This window comes from Gadus morhua, chromosome 6 (assembly GCF_902167405.1).
Source record: "Gadus morhua chromosome 6, gadMor3.0, whole genome shotgun sequence".
Classification (NCBI taxonomy): Eukaryota; Metazoa; Chordata; class Actinopteri; order Gadiformes; family Gadidae; genus Gadus; species Gadus morhua.
The window spans coordinates 20,467,126-20,488,148 of NC_044053.1; the positions used below are offsets into that span (position 1 = coordinate 20,467,126).

At 45.3% G+C, this 21,023-nt stretch overlaps 1 protein-coding gene across 2 annotated transcripts in view; it reads left to right on the forward strand.

Annotated features, from left to right (window-relative positions):
- The window catches only part of mvb12bb (multivesicular body subunit 12Bb), a 34,548-nt gene that overhangs the window by 841 nt on the left and 12,684 nt on the right, over positions 1-21,023 (forward strand). For both annotated transcript variants that reach the window (XM_030358565.1, XM_030358566.1), the window contains exons 2-7: positions 369-482; positions 5,316-5,411; positions 6,810-6,900; positions 8,108-8,237; positions 8,694-8,795; positions 14,308-14,375. In XM_030358565.1, the coding sequence (XP_030214425.1) occupies positions 378-482; positions 5,316-5,411; positions 6,810-6,900; positions 8,108-8,237; positions 8,694-8,795; positions 14,308-14,375 (592 nt within the window). In that variant the 5' untranslated portion in view covers positions 369-377. The remainder of the gene's footprint in view (positions 1-368; positions 483-5,315; positions 5,412-6,809; positions 6,901-8,107; positions 8,238-8,693; positions 8,796-14,307; positions 14,376-21,023) is intronic.

The following is a 21,023-nucleotide window of genomic DNA, read 5'->3' on the forward strand; positions in this document are numbered from 1 at the left end:
TTTTTCGTCGTTGGTCTCACTTATCATCCGGCCATAGAAAGCCCTTCTTTCTTCCGGAGCGTAATAAGGCAGAAGTCATTACTGTGGAGTTCTAATAGTCTTAGTGAGGGGGGAACCACCAGGATGCAGCCTATGTGTTCACTCTCCGTCAATTGACTTAGAACCGGCATTAACATTAACCTCACCTCTGCATGACGAGTGATGGCTTCTTCCACCAACAGCAAGGATGTTCTATTTGTTTGTAAAACATATGCAAATGAAAGCCGACTCCCCCAGTCCTGCACTGCCTTGCTATGTTTCAGCACATTCATTCATGTTCTGATTGCATTATGCCTAGGGATGCTAAAGTATGGTCACTGTATTTACAGTCCCCCCATATGTCTGACACGCTGGATCCGAGCAGAAGCCCAGACCTGCCAGAGCCCATTGGGTCTGTTGGGGTGGTCGCATCGCTGCACAAGGTCCCTGATGGCTACCAAGTTGTGAGTAGACGGGCCTTCTAGTTAAACACTGCATTACAAATCTGCGTTACAGCGATGTAGTAATTTGAGGAATTAAGCTTTGTAATAATTGATGTATTCAGGTTTTTTCTCATGTTAAATGACATAATAAAACACAAAGAACATATTTGTAAAATCCAACACAGCCATATTGTTGGCAGCATTTAAAGTGATTACTATTTGTTCAGTAGCAACATATAATTACTTATTTATTAAGTTTACTTTGATGATTTTCAGAGTTCCTCTTCCCAAATGTATTTATTCATATTAAGACACTCTTTGCAAGACTCACCAGAGGCTAAGATTTAATGATCCTTAGCAGATGCCCAACGCTTTCAACTGCCATTTTGCATTTAGACTCATTGGAAATGGTATCGCTAGCATAACAAGTTATACAAGACTAAGGATATCTGGGTCATGGTAGAGAGTACAGGTGTGGAGATGGAATAATTTAAGAGAACGTTACACCTGTAAACGTTGACCAAATGCTGTCAACGAGTCTACGAACAGTATTGTGAGACGCGTTGGGTAAAAGTGTCCCCAAAATGGAACGAATATCATTTTCTCTGTCCTGGCTCTGGTCCATGTATGGAGAGGAGCTTCCTAAACCCCCTTCCTCTTCCTCCTGCTTCTCCATTCTTTTTCCTTCATTTCCCATGGTGCTCCGACCTACAATCCCTGTTTATTGTAAGCTGGCAGATGATGGCAGGCTGGCATGGAAATGGAGCCACTGGCAGGGAAGCTAAACACACACCACATGGTAGACTGACAAACAAAGAGATTCCCCACCAGACTTCCTGCCTGCTTCTGTGCTCCAGCTCTGCACTATGCGTGGCAGTTTGATGTGCATAACATTGTGCATGTTCTGCAGGGCTTGGAACAAAAGTGTGTTCACAATTGTTCCCTTGTAATACACACTTGGAAATGAGGTTGGAAACCGGTGTTTGCTGGAGTTTGTTGATGAAGCTCGTTTACACTTGGCACAACGCAACATTAATATAATTTAGGTTCTGTGTTCAAGCCTTGAATCAGACTTTTTTTTGTGTATCATTTTCTAATCCAGCAGGGAATTAGTAAACATGATTATGTTAACATCTGTGTAATATCCAGGTACAAACAGTGTTATAACACACTACTTAGCCTACATGTGGAGTCTGTTAGGGATGATGAAATCCCAGTGTGGGTATTGAATGTGTGCTCGACTAGATTTGTCTATAGGCCTGCTGGGAAGCTGGCATGCCTAAATCCAGCGCTCCTATGAATGAACGGTATGAGCTCCAGCCCTGTTTATCCTGCTATGACACCTCTGTGAAGCAGGGCCATGGCGTGAAAATAAAAGTGTTACACAAAGGAAGTGTGAGATTCTGTCTCTCTCAAAGCGTGCTGAGTAAAATCCTATCTGAAAGTTAAGCGACGACTGATACAATACATAAGACCTTATGGCTCACATAGGGCCTACTATACAGAACCTCGTGCAATTCCTTTGTCTCAGTAGTATAATCTTCGTCTTCTTTACCATTTTCTATGCACCTGATGAAAAACGTATGTATACATGCAAAGGGAGTTACGGGCAATTTGATACAGAACTGCCCTACTTATTAAATCTTCGTTTTTTTGTGTACTAGATATGCTTGTAGCTCCAGCGTAACTTTCATTTATTTATTAAAAAGAAGATATTAATAAATTAAGCCATAAAATATGATCCTAATATTTTCCACCAATAAACTGGATGCAAAAGACTGCATGAACTTCTACGATAGAGGACAGATATGGATACGTTCATCCGAAAACCAGTGTTGCATTAGGTATTTTCTTAAAGGATTGAGTGTATGTAGACTTGAAATAGATGTTGAGCCATACTCTTAATACAGTGCATAAAGGCGGCTGATTCCCTCTTTTGCTGCCTCCTAAAGTGTGATCAAATCTCTGAACGTAAGCAGGTTGTTTTTACGCTAGAGAGCAGAGGCTGTGATCAAACACCCTCCACTGGGATGGAGCTTCACCTCCCCACCGCCAACCACCCCTCCCCACGTCAGACATCCCGGGCAGACACATCCACACAGCCCACACGCCCTGGTAGGGCTGCGCAGGGGTGTCTGTGTGTGTGTGTGTGTGTGTGTGTGTGTGTGTGTGTGTGTGTGTGTGTGTGTGTGTGTGTGTGTGTGTGTGTGTTTGTGTCTGTGTCTGTGTGTGTGTGTGTGTGTGTGTGTGTGTGTGTGTGTGTGTGTGTTTGTGTCTGTGTCTGTGTGTGTGTGTGTGTGTGTGTGTGTGTGTGTGTGTGTGTGTGTGTGTGTGTGTGTGTGTGTGTGTGTGTGTGCGTGCGTGCGTGTGTGTGTGTGTGTGTGTGTGTGTGTGTGTCTGTGTGTCTGTGTGTATATGTTTGTGTCTGTGTGTGTATAATTCAAATCCAGCTGGGTATTTGACATGAATTCATTACCATAACACAAGTTTATTTGAAGAAGTACTTATTAGGGATCTGAATGTGATTTGTTATGACATTTGGTCTCTCTACTGCTTGGTGTTGGATGTTGCTCATCCAAGCCTACTCATCAATACTCTGCTATCGCTTCTACTAAATAATATTTGGGATGATTCATCTGTTTTTGGATGTTCTTATTATGTAACTTGTTAAAAAGATAGAATTGCTATCTTATTTCAATTAATGTAGGTGTAAAGTTGCCATTTATGTCAGATATGCTTTAAAATAAGTTGCCTTCTAAAGTAACCAACCAATGATATCTCTATGTGACTCTATAGACCGGTAAATATGTTTTGTTCTATTTGCTCTAAATGAGTTCTTGATTGAGAGCCATAAGGTGCTGCAGGTCAGATGCTATGGGTACCGTAGCAGGCTAGCTTCTGTCATGCAGAAGTGCCCTCAGTGCTACAGTTATTCATCACAGTTCCTTGTGATATTACCAGAAGAGGGAGTGTGTCTACTCGGCACAGACATTAATTCTTCCTCGACGTGATCCTGGTTAAACCCTTTGTCCTAGAGCAGTCTTTGGATCTCCTTCAGCGTAGCAGTCGTAGAACTCGGGGTTAGACGGCCCGTCTGTGAATATGCATACAGCCCTGCCCTCGCGCCATCATCGCTCGGCGACTTAACATCTCCTCTTTCTTTTTTTTCTCTCGAGTGTATCTTGTCGTCCTTCAGCGTTGTAGTCATCTCAAAAGTAAAAAAAAAAGGAAAGGACTTGTAAACACAAACCTCCCTCAACATCCCCCCTGTCCCCCGTCCCCCCCCTACCTTTTATTTATTACATTTTTTTCCCCGGTTGATTTTGAGCCGGTGCCTCGGGGCGGCGTCTGAGCAGTTGGTGGGTGATTCACATGCGAGCGGCGTCGCACCTTGGCTGCCCGCACTGGCAGGATGATGCCTGAGGTGCCTCTTCAGAGGACCCTGCCCTCGTTAGCCCTCAACTTGACTTTAGGTTTCAGCCCGCCCGCCCTTTGTTTACTCTGACAGGATGCGCTGGCTACTGACCTGGAAAAAGTGGCCGAGACGGCTTGTCTTGTAGGGGGAGAGAGCGAGGCTGATGATGTATTGGTTTCCTTCTGGGACGCCTCTCACGGCACTCCCATTGGGGGAGCCTGCAAGCTCTCTCTCCTTTCTTGCCTCTCTCTCTCTCCTTTTTGAGTCTCACTGCCTTTATCTTTCTCTCTGCCTCCCTCTGTGTGTCTCTGTCTCTCTGTCGCTCTCTCTCTCTTTTTCTCTTTCTCTCTCTGTTATCTATCCATCTTCCTCTCTCTCCCCCTGCATCCCCCACCCACCCCTCCTCTCCTGCTCATCCCATCTAGTCAGTGGTGGTTTTGCATGAGTCTCTCCATGCCATGAAACCCCCCCCCCCCTGCAATACCCAGACACTGTGGGGGTCATTCATCATTATTGTCAAGCAGGGGGGGTAGTAATGTGTGTGGGTGGGTGCGGAGATCCATGACTTCTTCATTTGAATGAACCTCATTAGATTGACTCCTCTTTGTAAAAGATCCCCTTAGAAAATAAGCCTGGCAGTTATTTAGGGGATTGGCCCGTGATGGCCAATGGAACATGACGTTCCAATCGGGCGTATTTGCTAAAACGATGGAGGAGTCTCTTTGTGGATCCGAGGGCAGGATATGTTTTTGCTTTGTCATTCTTGAGGAATGATGTATGAGACCTTTAGTTTGATTCGCAAAATGCAATCACTAAACGTGCTATCGATGAGCTATATTCTCTCTCCATCTCCGCCTCCACTGACGCAACAAAGACAAACTACAAACAGGGGTTTGTGTCGTCCATGGGCACATTATCTTCGGTTTTAATATATTCTCATTGTTCATTGGCACGTTATCGTCAGTTGTATTTGCTGGTGGCTTCGAAGTCAACACAAACAAACGACAGACCCAAAACAAGGTGTGACTCTTTTAGCAGATGCTCAGCGGATACAATAGAGTTTTAAGGTCTCCCTCATATTCATGCCAAATATAATCCCTGCTTTCCCACAGAAGCAAAAAAAAAACAAGTTTGGGATTTTTTCCTTATTAGAGCAGATCTTTGTCGGGCATCTTTAATCAGCCTGGTCCCTGGGGGACAGTATTTTTAGCCACCTTTTTGGTGGAGGCTGAGACTCCTTTACCCACACAGAGCACTAATGAGATGGAGCAGTGGTGCTGGCAAGCCTTAATTAAGTCTAGCGTATGGTAGGAGAAAAGGCAGGAAAGCAACATGCTCGTGGCGCACATACATTAACTTTATCCCACCTTATGCACCGCAGTTTTTTCTCCATGTGTTGCCTTCTCTTTTTTCTCCTCTTCTTCTGTTTTTTCACATAGGTTGCACAAACAACAGATGGCGGAGATGCAGACCTGTGGAAGGACGGCTTATTCAAATCCAAGGTCACCCGCTATCTCTGTTTCACCAGAAAAAACGTATGTGCAGATGGAAACTTCTTCTTTCTCCCAGCAACAGCGGTTCTCCCACACCTGTATGGTGGGGTTTGGTGTTTTGCTTCTGCAAGGGCTAAAGTCATGACAGGATCTGCAATATGGGAACCCAGCACTCAAACAAAAGTGTTATGTCTTCAAATTTCCGACTCCCTCTTTTGGGATTTAACTTCTTTACGTTTTGCATCCTCCTGAGAATAGTGTTGGTTGTTATTCATGTAATACATAAACAATTCCAATTCAATAAATGTATAGCCTACATAGAAGGTTTCAAATTGTAACCTGGGATTCTTCAGAGATGATATCTCAAGCGATTACATTTTTATTTCAGTTTAACTAGTCTCTCTTAATGGAAATTACACATCTAAAGCCCATCTGGTTAGGTCTGCTATTTATATGTTGTATCTGATGATGCAAGATCCATCTATGCCTAGATAACATTATTTCAGTAATAATAATGCATTAATCGCTATAATCCCCACTACAAACATTCAAAGTACCCATATCTCAGTCTTAATACTAAACTATAAAATTTAATATAGTATCAACTATTTACTGGATTTTCTTGTGTGTATAATAATTAGCGCATGAGTAGTAATATGAAAATAATCATAATGGTTCTTCTTTCATGGTCTTTCATAGATATCCTTTATAATACCCTGTTTACTTTATGGCCTCTCTCTCTCTGTTAAGAATAAAGCTCAACCAATAGCCTCCCTCCATTACCTGTGTATGTTTTTTTAAATTCATGTCGGCATTGTTTTCAATGTGCTGACACAGATGTAACATGACAGAGCCATCAACAAAGGCTATTTTGTCTGCCAATCAATGACGCCTCAATTCTAATTGTGTACGACAAAAACAGATTCAGCAGAATTAGCCCCTGGATATATGGCATGCGAGTAAATAAGTTGTGATTCCTGGCGCTCTAGGTCGGGAGAGATGCCTTCCTTTGTCACATTATGATGGAAAACTATTCTGAATATATATAGTAAAATATGGAAGAATGAAAGAAGATAGAGCTACAATACTGTTCCATGCAAAGCAATGATATGTATCCATATTCCTTTTTAAGTCTATATAAAAACTATAAATAGGCCTACAATTTAAATAAACTGAAGGGGCCACTTAAGAACGTTTTTTTTTCAGTTTTTAAAGATGTGATTTAAAAATGGATTTTCATCACCTTGTTTCAACAAGGTTGTAAAAAGTATGTTATTACAATTTACTATTGAAATCAGTATTATGAACTATGTTCATTTATTCTGTTCACATACGCTGCCATCATACGTCACACTGTAAAGAACTTATATATTTCATGTGGACGTTTATGGATATCATTTTCAATGATACCTCTCTCTCTTTTTCTCCCTCGGAGCAAAGCAAGACAGTGTAGTTGTGGACATGAAGTTCATTGACCTCCGAGATGCCATGCCAATGGGCTTCACGCCCGTCCTGGAAACGTTGGACACCAGTAAGCAAACATCACAAACACCACAAACACAAAACAACACAAGCACACCCGCCTTTTTCTGCCTTTCATATTCTGAGCTGCATTTCTTTTGTCTGCTGTGTTCTGCCTCTGGAATAAGCTTATGGTTGCGGTCCTTCAGGGCAGCTTTGCTTGAGATAGTGAATGTTTTATTGGTGCAGGTTAGCTTAATTTATGGTAGTCTGTGGGAATAAAATAAACATTTTGCCCCGGAGGTACAAGAGGGAAGAGAATCATGAGTCATTGTTTATCTCAGCTGGAGCTGTGCTTTTCTTTATGAGGGGCTTATTTATTTATGTATTTATTTGAGGAGAGGACGAGTGGATGGGGGTTATCTAATATTAATGAAATGCATTCCCCAATGCTTTAGTGCTTTTTGAGTGCTATGTATTCACACTCCTCCTCCTGCTGCTGCCCGTCCTCATCCACGCCTTGGAAACGTAATAATATTTTGGTGCGGGGAGTAAGGACAGATTATTTATTATTTTTATTATCACGCATTTGCACTACACTTCCCGGCTCTGCAGAGGAAATAAATGAGCACTGCACAAACGCAATATATGGCATGGCAATGTTTTGTGTTTTTGTACCAGAACGAACAAAAGAGATTGTTTTGTTTGGCCATGGTGTTATTTAATGTTTTATTACTTTGTGTGAATCCATGTTTAATGTATCCCTCTGACATTATGTATGAGATCCTATCTGGAATATCCAGCTTTAAAATCCCTGTTGTGCACTATGGCTGATAGAGGGTTCACTTGCCTCTGTCATTTTTACCTACTAAAATGATTAAGGTTATAATAATGCACGTGGATTCTGTGGCTATTTTCTTTTAATCCAAGCAAGTCATCCAGCAAATATATTGTAACATATTAGATTGCTTACGGGATAGTGTAGCGGCTAGGGGGGTTGAGTCCCAGTCCATCGGGCCTGGGTTCAATCCCATATTCAGCCTTCCTGTCTACAGCCCCCCTTCAACGAGATGCCTCGCCCTTGCCTGCTCCTGAACAAACAAGAACATGGAAGAAGAATTTAATGCTAATTCAAAAAATATTCAGGAGAAAGAATTAAAGATTCGAGGCGAATTCCAGAAGAGATGATCAGGGGCCATCTTGCATGTTGAAAAATACCTTAATCTTCATCATCACGCAACATTTTTTTTTTTTGATCTGTGCCCCTGCTTCGTTAGAGGAGCCTGCGCTGAGGAAGAGGAGGCTCTGTGTGAAGATCTGCCCGCGTGCTTCGGCCCAGACGGTTCTCTATGACATTCAGGTCATGGGCCGGTCCAAGCTCCCCCGTACTCACTACAACTGTATCGGGTGAGTGGTTGTTCCTTGATTACGTATCGTCCATCATCAAGCGATGTTCAAAGAGCATTGTTTCTGCATGGACTTGGATCAAATTTACATTTAGATTATGGCAGACATATTCAGAAGACGTTTCTATCCAAAGCAACTTACTTATATTGGTGCCGGTACAGTAAGGATGTTCATGTAACGCAAGAGGTGTGTGGGGGGGTGTGCGGGTTAAGGGGGAGGCTTAACAATATCGAATGAACATTGAATGGCTCTGTTTAGTTTAAGAGCAAGGCATCTACGAAGCCAGGGTGAGGGGTTCTACTCCCACTGGTCCCAACCATGCTCAGAATGAATTCCATCCTTCCAGTATTGTTACACGCTGTTGAATAGTGTCCGCCAAATTACATATAATTCATGATGAAACTCTTAACCATGAGATATCGCTGGGATTAATCGTCAGATGTTTGTTTCCCACAGTGAGTTGAACAATATGAGCATATGGTACAGTGCCGGAGATCTTCCTCCAACACAGAGGGGCTTGCCTTCCATCGCCAATAAAACCAAAACCAGCACAGCAAGGTAAGAATAAAGGGCGACAGATGAACCCCTTCTCTTTTCCTTCTCTCAGTGTTGCTTGTGTTGTTGCACCGGTTCCCTCAGACTCATATTTCCCCCTTCCAATATAATGTGTCGGTTTAATGGCACCCAGAGCAGCCCCGACACAGGTATTGCTCTGGCCCTCTTCGGGGGGTGATCTGTTGTAAAAGGTTGCGCCTGGACCAGACACCGGTGGCAGGGGTACACTGAGGAGACGGGAGGACGAGACCAGGGACCCCTCAACCAGAGGCAGAGTTCAATGAGGGCTAAACTCCTGCGAATCGTGCAGAGCTCCCTAGAGGCGGAACCGGGACAGGAGGGGGGGGTGGGGGGGGGGGGGGGGGCAGGGGAGCGGGGAGGAGGAAGAGGAAGGAGGAGGAAGAGCTGCATGGCCTGGAGAGGGAGACACAGATGCAGAGGAAGGGAGGAGAGCTCAGAGGCCCTTTCTAACTCTCTATGCACACACACACACACACACACACGGGCACACACACGGGCACACACACACGCACACACACACACACACACACACACACACACACACACACACACACACACACACACACACACACACACACACACACACACACACACACACACACACACACACACACGGGCACACTTGCTCAATGTTGCTCCGCCTGGGGCTCAGCGAGAACTTGCAGGCCTTTGTAGCGCATCCAGATCAAACAGCTCCATTATTTATCTCATCGCACGGGGCTGGGGAATTCCACGGCAAATTGTAAATAAACAATCGAGACTCCTTAGGTGTGGTGTTGGCACTGTAGAGGGTGGGAGGGAGAGAGGGATGGGGAGAGAGAGAGAGAGAGGGGGAGAGAGAGAGGGGGGGGTAGAGAGGGAGAGGGAGAGGTTTTGGCATGGGTACGGGTTGGTTCAGACAGAAGTAGGAATCTCTCCGTCAGGTCGTGAGTCAAAGTTTGAAAAGGAAAGACGTTCTTCATAGCACAAGAGCTGGTAGGAGTGAGATAGAGCGTGTTTATGAACTCCGTTAAAACATGGGCAACCCGACTGGATGAGAGATGAGAGATTAGACGAAGAACCACAAGTTCAAAGAGAAGATGCTTTCGTAGAACTGCTGATTTGTGAATATCGGTGTTTGGCTATGGGAGACGGTCCGAGCTTGTAGGAAGCACGCCTTCTCAGTACGTAGTAATCCTCTGCTCCTTTGGAAGCCTCACGTTCATGTTGTTGCGAGGTCGGGGGGATGGGATAAATTGCATCTCTAAGCAAACCCACCCACCTCCAGCCCCCGCCAGCAGCCGCCAACCCCCTCGCCCGATGCCTGCTGAGATCATACGCTCTCCTTTTCCCTTTTTTCTTTTTGGAATTAATATTCAAATTCATGCCAGCTAAAGCCTTCTTCTTCTTCTTCTTCTTCTTTGACTCCTTAAAGTCTTTAATGCTCAGTCAAACTAAGGGGAAGGCTGTGGCCAGTAGATACTCCTTTCTAGCCTGGATGAAAATGGATATTTTCCTTCTTCGTCTGCATTCTTCCTGCTCAGTAAAAATTTGCTCAGATTCTTTCCCCCACTGGCCTGGGCATGCACAGGTTCTCACGTTGTGACTGAGGGCTCCGGGAGGGAACTATGGGTGTCGATACTAGACTGTCACTGTAGTGTGGCAGGGCAGGCCTTTATTCAAATGTGATCGTTCACCATAAAGAAAAGTCTCCTTGGGGCTATCTATAACAACTTTATGGCCACTGGAGAGTAGCGCTCTTAAATTTAAGTACCCTTTGCAGTTCAGAGGGAAAGATGTTTTTAAATACAGTCAATAATGTCTACATTTTTAATGAGCCTTATCATTCTGAGCCCGGCGGTGAGCCCTCTCAGATTTGAAGTGGCCTGAGGCGTGGCAGAGCCGGTCCTGATGTGTGGGTCCAGACCCGGACGACCCTAGATACAGTTGCATGGCAACTGGAGCTTATGAAATGTTTTCATATTCTTTGTTGAAACTAATATGCAAGCAATACAATAAACAAACAAACCTTTCGGCAACACTAAAGTAATCTACAGTTTGAGTAGTTTTTTCTATGTGTATGTGTTTGAGAAATGCAATACCAAATATCATCTTCTCGCAAAAACAAAAAAAATTATTCTGTTCAACTGTCCTTACCACATGGCCAACCGCGCCCTTGGTCCTGCTGATAAAACTGTCATAACTGAGGAAGATATTAAATTGATATTGCGACTCGTAGCATAAATTAGCCTTGTGAGGTTTTGACGCGTCTGTAAGTGTTCTGTAAACACGATACTCCTTTTTTTATCAAATGTTTGGCTGTTGAAAACGTTATAAAGGCATATTCTAAACACCCAAAACGAGGTGTGTGTGTGTGTGTGTGTGTTTGTGTGTTTGTGCGCATTTGTGTGTGTGTGCGCTTGCATTTGTGTGATAGAAAAGTCATCAGCACGGCTTTGGCATATCTATGCATCTTGCATGGCCCTGCCTCATGTGACTGTTTGGCGGCGCACCCTGTGAGCTATTGTGTCTCCCGTCATTCCCCGCTGCCTCAACCTCCACGCCACAACACTCCCACACCCTCGGGGAGGGGGGAGAGGAGTAAAGAGAGCTCCCGGTGTGTGTGTGGCTGTCGGCGCGCCGCCTGACAGGCTAAATGTACAGTAAGAGACTGAGTTTACTCCTTCATTATTTTGTCGTTTTCTAACAACGCCACAGCAAGCTAAACGATGCCGAACGCCGACGCCAACGAATCAAAAATGGTGATCAAGACGGGTCTGATGTGCCGAGAGGCGCTGGAGGATCCACCACCGGTGTCTTCAGAAAAGGCCGTCTTTTCAACACCTGACACCCACCATCTTAACGCAGTGTAATGATGGGTGGGAAGGTAGCACCCACAAAGCAGCACACTTGGCACATGGAGGGCGGTGTAGAGTCGTTGTCACGGGAAGGGGCGAGATGTGTCAAAACAAGCAATCCCAGCACACTCTCTCTCTCTCACTCTCTATCTCTCTCCCATTCTCTTTCTCTCACTCTCTCTCTCTCTCTCTCTCTCTCTCTCTCTCTCTCTCTCTCTCTCTCTCTCTCTCTCTCTCTCTCTCTCTCTCTCTCTCTCTCTCTCTCTCTCTCTCTCTCTCTCTCTCTCTCTCTCTCTCTCTCCCCCTCTCTCTCTCTCTCCCCCCCTCTCTCTCTCTCTCTCTCTCTCTCTCTCTCTCTCCCTCTCTCTCTCTCTCTCCCTCTCTCTCTCTCTCTCTCTCTCTCTCTCTCTCTCTCTCTCTCTCTCTCTCTCTCTCTCTCTCTCTCTCTCTCTCTCTCTCTCTCTCTCTCTCTCTCACTCTCACTCTCACTCTCTTTCTCTCTCTCTCTCTCTCTCTCTCTCCCTCTCTCTCTCCCTCTCCTGCTCTCCCTCTCCCTCTTTATCTCCCAGCTACTGTTTCTCTCACATCGACTCTGTATTGCTACTCCCTCACCCTCTTCTCCTGTCCTCATCTCCTCCCCTTCCCTGACTATCCCCTGAGTCTCAACACCCGTGTCTCAAACCAGGTTTCGCTTTGTGTGAATCGTAAGCCGTCATCCTCTGTTACCTCAATAAAAGAATGAATCCATCTTATTTGACTGCTTGAAACATTAGATGGAAATTATCGCGTAGTAACGATAGACTCTTGACCAATGACTGAACAGTCCTCCTCGGGTTGCACAGCCCAAGTAATTGTATTTTAAACCATGGTACAGCCTTTATGGGACCAAACGACTTCCTTATCAGAGTTGTAATTACTTAAATCTTTTAGGCCATGTTCCCAGTTCTATGGTAATTTGATGAGGTGCACCACATTATAATTGAATATTCAAATTAGAAATAGGTGTCAATATGGCCCTCCTTGCCGGGAATGAGGATTAATTGTTGTCAAAACTTACAGCAGCTCAGGCACTCCTCTTGATTAGGAATGCACTTGCCATGTTTTTTGTTTCAAGAATTAGTCTTGTAATTGATTTGCCATATGTTACCCTCACCCAGTGCTGCTAAAATTGTGTTTAGGAATCAACACATTTGGATTGAGACAGTTTTTTGTTTCCGCCAGATGGGGATTGTAGCCCTACGAGCAGAGAGCAGAGAAGTGTTTTAGTCTCCAAGTCCCCAGATTCACGGCTTCACTTCAACTGCCGTTGCTAGTTTGAACAATTTAGGATACGTTGTATTGAATGTAATACAAATTGTGATTATGTTTATTTTACGTGTGTTCTTCAAGTATATAGAAGTTCAAGTTCATTATAGCACACTAAAAACAGCAGTTGGTTGACCAAGGTGCTGAAGAAACAGCCATAAATGACAAGGGGGGGGGGGGGGGGGGGGGGGGGGCACCCACCGATGGCTTATATGTAAACACCTGGAATATTCCTATCCTAAATAGGCCTCTAGTTCATCTAATTCAGAAGTAGCACTACCTTTTCGCTCCTAGGAAGGGAGCCCACTTTTCTGCAAGGTCTACCTCAGAGGATGCAGCCCTTTCCACAAGATTGATGCCAGCCTTTTAAAAATTCACCATTGGCCTACGCTTAACATGGCCAAGTGCCGATGCAAATGAGGAGAGAGGGAAGTCGACCTATTCATCGCAAATAAATCTGAGTTTGAGACCCGGGCTCATAAATACCACAAGCTGTCAGGGATCGTGTTTTATGGCTCTTGATGGAAGTTATTTCATTTATTTATCTCATCCCAAAGAGATAAGGTGAAGAAAGTCACAACTACCGGAATATGCAAAGCTGACATTTTACCTTTCCCCATTAAAAAAAAGGGAGTTGACATAGCAAAGGCATGTTTTATTTCTCACCAGCGAACTTTGCACGCAAACTTTATAAAACCCTCTTTTCTTTTATTTCTCTTGGAGATCATCTGAAGCTTGGTTTAGCAGCTCCACCAGTCTGGGTGTACTGAGTCTCCGGTGGTGTTCCCAGCCTAACGCGGCTCTTGAATGCGTTGCATCATCTTTTCTAACAGTGTATATTACCGCAAGCGAGTGACATTATGCAGACCCTCTTAAAGCTCTCAGTGTTGTTGTCGTGCTCGCGGAGGATTTATTGATTTGCAGGGTTGAGTCACAGGGTGTGATTCATGATGGGGGGATTGATGAGGATATCAATAGTATCTGCTTTGTTATCTCTGGATGCCCACAAGTGCATTTCAGGGTCTTTTTTTTCTTCTTCTGTAATATAGAGGAAGGAAAATGGTTATGGTGAAGACAGACTCTCCTCTGCAATTACTCCTCAATAAAAAAACACAATATCTTGATTTATGTTATGTTGGTTTTACCTCTGTAACATTCAGTCCGTTATTTTACTGGTAAAGCTGCGGGTAACATCTGGTAAGAATCGTGCCTGACAATATGACTTATTATGTTTACATTTGTTTGATATAATTTCAATTTTTATGTCTTTTGGTCACATTGTTGCAGTGTTTCCTTATGAGAAAAATGAGCATGCGCCAAATTGCTTTGTCTCTTTGTGTCTGTCTCCCAAGCCCAGCTACCAGCGCTGCGACCAGGCCACACTTTGAGCATCAGGCCAGCGGGTCCTACGCCTTGTCAGGTAAGAACTTTCCTCATCCTCTTCCATCTCTGTGGGAAACATTATGCGGCTTAATTAAATTCTATTCAAACTTGTTTGAAGTTTGAATAGTGAACCAATCAGCCTAGAAACAGCCCGCTCAGCGACATTGAGCTGTGACTTTATAAACCGGTCTGTCCGCTGGCGCGTGCAGACGGAACCTGGGAGAGATGACAGCATCCGGTAGCACCTCCAGATTCCGCCACAGATAGCGTATCTGAGTGAAGGCAGCTCAGCAGAAGTTCAGCGTTCCTGCTCAGGAGAACATTTAGCGCCCAGTCAACGATAATTCATCAGTCGCCACGGAGACAGACCCACGTTTTAACCACGCGCTCTGCATCCGAGACGAGGTCCTCTCAGATCCACTCTTCCTGTCTGAAGTCAAGGTTCTCCGGCCTTCCGTTTCTTTTTCAAACACACAAAAAAAGTATTGTTCTGGGAGCGGATCTTCTAGCTATTCCGGACCAGCCCTGTGCAGCCAGGAGTTGGCCGAGCGAGGAAGGGAGGGAGGGTTACGTAGGCGGGAGAGAGGGGGAGAGGGAGAGCTCCAGACAAGCTAAATGAGGCGAACAGTGGTTGTTCAGCAGGAGAGAGACACCATGTGGCGACGGCTCCTCCTGCTCTGCGAGCGGAGGCCGGAGCACTGGGCTGATGTCGCTCGGTGACAGACGGTACAGTGTTCAGTGAGTACGCCACAGCCCGGTGGCTGAGCATCTGCCACACGGCGCTGGATTGTAGTTAATGCGCCGCTATATAACTCCACTGAGATTAATCGTGTTGATTGGTTTATTATTATTATTATTATTATTATTATTATTATTATTATTAGTATTATTAGTATTATTTTGAGTTGTTTTAATCTTGAGCTTTTTTTCATGAGACTCTATAATACCATAGTGAGAATGTTCATGTAGAATTTAGAGTTTGTTGATCATTTCACTGTTCATTTCATTAATAAGTAGCTTACTGGTTCATGGTATTCCAATTTGACCTGGACATAATGTGTGCGTTTGCATGCTTGTGGGCGTTTTTGTGTGTTTGTTTGCATGCTTGTGGGTGTGTTTATGTGTGTGTGTGATCGTGTGGGAGTGTTTGTTTTAAGTTTCTGTTGTTCTGAAAAAGTTAGCCCTACTTCCTTAACAGCCTGACTTGGTGTGACTAGTCAACATTTGGCCCCACAGTGCGAACTTGAGTGGATGTAACAACCCTTCATTAACAATGTGATGGCCTGCAGACTACGTGTGAGCCTGTAAAAGAGAGCCTATTTGTGTTAATTGTTAGCTTGGTACGTGTGTGCGTGTGTGTTTGTGTGTGTGTGTGTGTGTGTATGTCGGTGCGACTCTGCTTCTGTGTGTTTTGGTGTGTGTGTGTGTGTGTGAGTGTGTGTGTGTGTGTGTGTGTGTGTGTGTGTGTGTGTGTGTGTGTGTGTGTGTGTGTGTGTGTGTGTGTGTGTGTGTGTGTGTGTGTGTGTGTGTGCGCGCAGCATTGAATGAGAGTGTGTCTGGTTGAGTGCGACTGCGCGTGTGCGTATGTGTGTGCGGCGATGTGCGTGTGTGTGTGCGGCTGCGTGTGTGTGTGTGTGTGTGTGTGTGTGTGTGTGTGTGTGTGTGTGTGTGTGTGTGTGTGTGTGTGTGTGTGTGTGTGTGTGTGTGTGTGTGTGTGTGTGTGTGTGTGTGTGTGTGTGTGCTTGACAGCTGGCCTGGTTCAAGTTGGTCTAAAACCATGTGCGCTCTGTCAGGGTAGTACAGGCACCTTCTTTAGGATTGATGAATTACCTGCTTCCTTGATTAAACCTTCCGTCACTTTGCAACAAAACAAAAAAGCCCAACACACACTCGTACAGAAAGAGAAGGGAGTTGCGGGCAGAGAGGCAACATGTCTGGCAAATCTGTCATCGCCAGTCACATCATGTTCAAATGTGATGCGCAGGTGCCTTGACATTTATTACCAGAATATTAAAAACTAATTCACGTTTATTTGTGCAGCCCCCCTTTCTCACTTGACAGTTGGGCTCATTTGAAGAGTTATGGGATTTCTTTCTTTTTATTTTTTTGGAATTTGTTTGATCCCCGACAAGTTGTTTTGCCAATTAGGCCTGTTGTCAATTCACTGACGGAGCGCCAGGTGATTCCGTGGTGTAATTACTGCTGAACTTCGACTTTTAAAATCAGCCTTAAAACAATGGTGTTTGCATGGATCAAATTGGCATTGTGCCGATGTACAGTATCCCGATAACAATGTACAGTATTAAGTCGAGCTGGCGCCTCCCTTCGTTATTGCCTTGTCAACGACATATGGGATCTGGCAGTCGTCCCGCTGATAAAAAGAGTAAACCTAATAATAAGTAATACATTAACATATCTATTGCATTAATCAAAAAGAAATCCTGACATTGGCCCCCACCGATCTAACGTAATATGAAGAGCAATTATTTCCCTATCCATTAAAAGAACTTCAATTAACAGCCGCTAGACAGTTCATCTTTCTGAAGGGGGGGGGGGGACGGAAGACTCGGGTTTGCAAAACATCCTGGCAGGATGACAATGATTTTTGTTCTATTTTTGAAGAGAACAATATAAGAATTCCTATTAAACTATGTGCATCTGCTTTTAATTTGCCGCAAATAATTGGAAAATGCAACAGAGCTTTCCAATTAAACCACCACTTTATGCTGTTTAATAATACCCCCATAATATTATAGCTTATGAAATGACAGGTGAGTTGGTGTATGAATAAAACATAAAGCCCCCGTAATAAGAGGAGGAAAAAAAAAGAGAGACAGTTGTTGGGGGGGCTTTTAAATGCTCGACATAATTTGCATATATTAATCTCCTCTTTTCTGCCTTATCAAATATTCCACTGTATTTGAAGTTAAAATAGTCATGACAGGCAGCGGCACGGCTCCTCTTTGCAAGGATTTATTACTTGTATAATTCTGGATCTTTAATAAGCCAATATGACTGATCCTTTGAGTTCTGTGGAATTTGGTTAATTGTTCCAGATGGCGCTCGCTGATTATGCAAAATTACTTTTCTTTCTTTCTTTCTCTCCTGCCCCCCCCCCCCCCCCCCCCCCCCCCCCCCCCCCCCCCCCCCTACCCCCATCCACCCTCCATCGACACGTTTTTCTGATTGACTCACACGGAAGAAAAAAGATTATTTTTGGCCCGGCACTTTCATTAAGAGGCTTCTCATCAGGTTTCAAACAAAAGTTCCATCTTATCTCCGCCCCCGTGATGTTCAGCGGCCGGGCGGGCGTGAGGAGGCTGGGGCTAGCCGCCGCCGCTGCTTATCTCCACGCCTGATGGATCTCCGATGCTCCGGCATCGCCGCGGCAACCGTGGGGACCATAGCTATATTTTCGCATGAGGCACTTCTCTTTGGGCTGAAGCATTAAAAAAGAGAGAAAAAAACACAGGCCTGGATGGCCGAGTATCCCTGAAGTTATTATTGTGTTAAGTTGTCGCTCCCTCTCTCTCTCTCTCCTCTGGTGGCTGATGAGATTACTCAGCAGTGGTGTTGCGGTGCCACTGCAGCCTGGGTTCCACACCACGACTCTCCCAACGCTGGGTTCTGCATCCACTAAACGGCTGGATGAATCATTGATGGAGGTGTTATGAGGGAGGTGCTGATTTACGGCCGTTCCGTCGCTCTGAGATGGAGCAGGGTTTTTTTCTCAGAAAGCGATGTTGACGTTTGAAGTGATGCCAGCGCTCGCGTTAGGGCGCTGGAGAAAGCTCTGAAACACGTTTTGAAGTTTTATATTTTAATGGTTATCAAAGAATTGGACAGATGCAAAAAAACGTTCAAAAGAACATTGATCCTATATGAATTGTTATATTTTTGTGGGTTCAAATCCAGCAGAAAACCCCACCACATTTAACGCAACCATGCAGCAATCTAGGTGCCAGTATCAGTCTCCGCACAGTAAGAGTTTAAACCCCTCCATTATGATGGCCTTTCTGGGTTTCGGCTCCAAATTACGCTGTGGATCTCATTAACAATGCAAGAAAAAAAGAGAAGGCAGTTCCAATCTGCAGGCCAGGCTGGACGGTGAAGTCTCATCCCTCACGGTTCTGCATCCATCGCTGGGACGGCGCTGATGTTCTATTAGTGTGAGGGTCCAGACGTGGACCCTCTCAATGGATAGCCTTGTCGCCGCCGCCTCATTTGCCCCATGTACAGCAGGGCTTTGTTATCACACATCTAATTACAACTTGATAAAAAAATATTTCACACCCCAAAAGAAAAAAGAGAAAAACCCAGTCATTAAATATAGTTTAAGGAGATTTATGGTCAAATATGCCTTAAATATCTTTTAATGGCTCTGCTGACTAGTTAGGTTTGTAATTAATGATCTTCTAATACATACTGTGGAGTGATTTAGAAACACAATGAGATCCTGGAAATATACTTCTTTCGGAGACAGGGCATCTGGGGCTTCCAGAAGGTGTGTGGAACAGGGGGGCCGGCCCAGAGCAGAGCCCCAGGGTCAGCTGCAGACAGTAGGGGCATCTTCAGGAAAACAAGGTGCTTGTATTTCGTGTGGAGGCCCGAGACAAGAGGTGCAGTCACCAAACTGTTTCCTTGTGGTTTTGACTCCTATGTTTTGACTTTATGCTTCTTGTGGGTTTGCAATTGAACTCCACTCTATTGTGCAGTCATTTTCTTTGCACAAACCACAACCCCTCAACCTGCACCACCACCACCACCACCTCCATCACCTCCACCACCACCACCACCTCCACCACCACTACCTCCAACCCCTCCGCCACCACCACCACCACCACCACCACCACCTCCACCCGCACCACCAACAGCAACTCAAACAACTCCACAACCCCACAGCCACCTCCACCACTACCACTACCCTCACCCCCATCATCAGCACCACCGCCACCTCCACCGCCAAAACCACCACCCTCCACAAACACACACACCCTATGCCCTGAAGTTCAATTCCCCTCCCCCAGCCCGTACCAAACCGACCACACACGTAGATATGAAATGCCTTGGACTAATATCACTCGCCTGTTTCATCCGGATAGAAAGAGATGTTGTCCTTATTAGCATAATTAATGACAAATGGTTACACGGCATTGGAAGATTGGTTCTGGGGGATGATGAATTGGTGGATACCCAGGTTAGCGGCTGCCAGGGTGGCCTCTTTGGCTGTCACCCCCCCCCCCACACTCCTCCTCCTTGCTTCCGCTCTGGCACAGTTCATTATTCACTGTGTGAGGTGCCACTTTACATGGCCCGGTACTGGGTCGCCCCGAGAACTCAATAACAACGGCACCCAGAGGCCTGCTGCTTCTGCCGCCTCCCCCCCCCCGACGTCCGCAGGCCGGGAGGGGGCTGCAGGTTCAGAGAGCACCGGGCAGCAGGGGGACGGATCCTCCCTCCGCACATATACATCATGCATCCCTCACACCCCGGCCCTCCCCTCCACCCTGTGTGTGTGTGTGTGGGGGGGGGGGGAAGGGGGAGGGGGGTCACGTGACCCCCAGCTGAGTGTTGCCGAGTGTTTCTTGTTAGGATTTCTGGGGCTCGCCACATCCCTCACATCATTACGCGTTAGTTTGCCCAAAGAACCGCTAATTAAGAGGGGATTTGTGTAATTGTGCCTTCTGCTGTGTCCCATCCGGCACATGCAATTTACTGTCAACCCTCTGCCAGCTTTTACACTTGTCCAGAGAGGCGTATACCCCATTTACACGCACACACGCACACACACACACACACACACACACACACACACACACACACACACACACACACACACACACACACACACACACACACACACACACACACACACACACACACAGACACACACACACACACACACACACACACACACACACACATACACGCACACACACACGCACACACACACACACACACACACACACACACACACACACACACACACACACACACACACACACACACACACACATACATACACCCTCTAACCGTGCATTTACTAGCAACCACAGCTGGGGATCGGTGGTGGTGCCATGGCAGCGTCTGAGAACACATTGTGCTGCTGATTAAAGTCTTATTGTCCATTTAATTTCACGAGGGCTCGCAGTGGCTGTGTTCAAGAATAGCTCTCCCATTAATGCTAATTCTCGGCAGTATTGTACGGGCACTTGTGCTGTTTCAACAAAACAAGAAAAATGACAGTCGTGGAATACGTGGACGTTTGTCTTTGGTATACAGTTCAAATGTATACGTTCTTTATTTATATCTTATAGTTTAACTATTGACAATACTCACATTGGGTATATGTGATTAATTGTCAAGAGTTTAACTTTATGACGGAAACTAATAATTATTTTCAGCATTATAGCATTAGCGCGTAGCATTAGCTTGCCTAGCCTTACTTCGCTGCCCTACCGTGTGTGGGCTGTAGGGGGAGAAGGGATAAAACGCAGGCCTCCTTTAGGTATGTTGACAGGAGGAGAGTGTGGGGCCAAATCGCTGCCTGTGCCCGCTCTCAGGACGCACCGTGGGCCGGGTCCTAACAAGGCCCTATAGGGGCCCTGGCTCTTTTCAAGAGCCAAATGTCATAGATGGAGAAATGAGTGGAATGCTCTTCTAAACACTCTCCTAATACTTACAA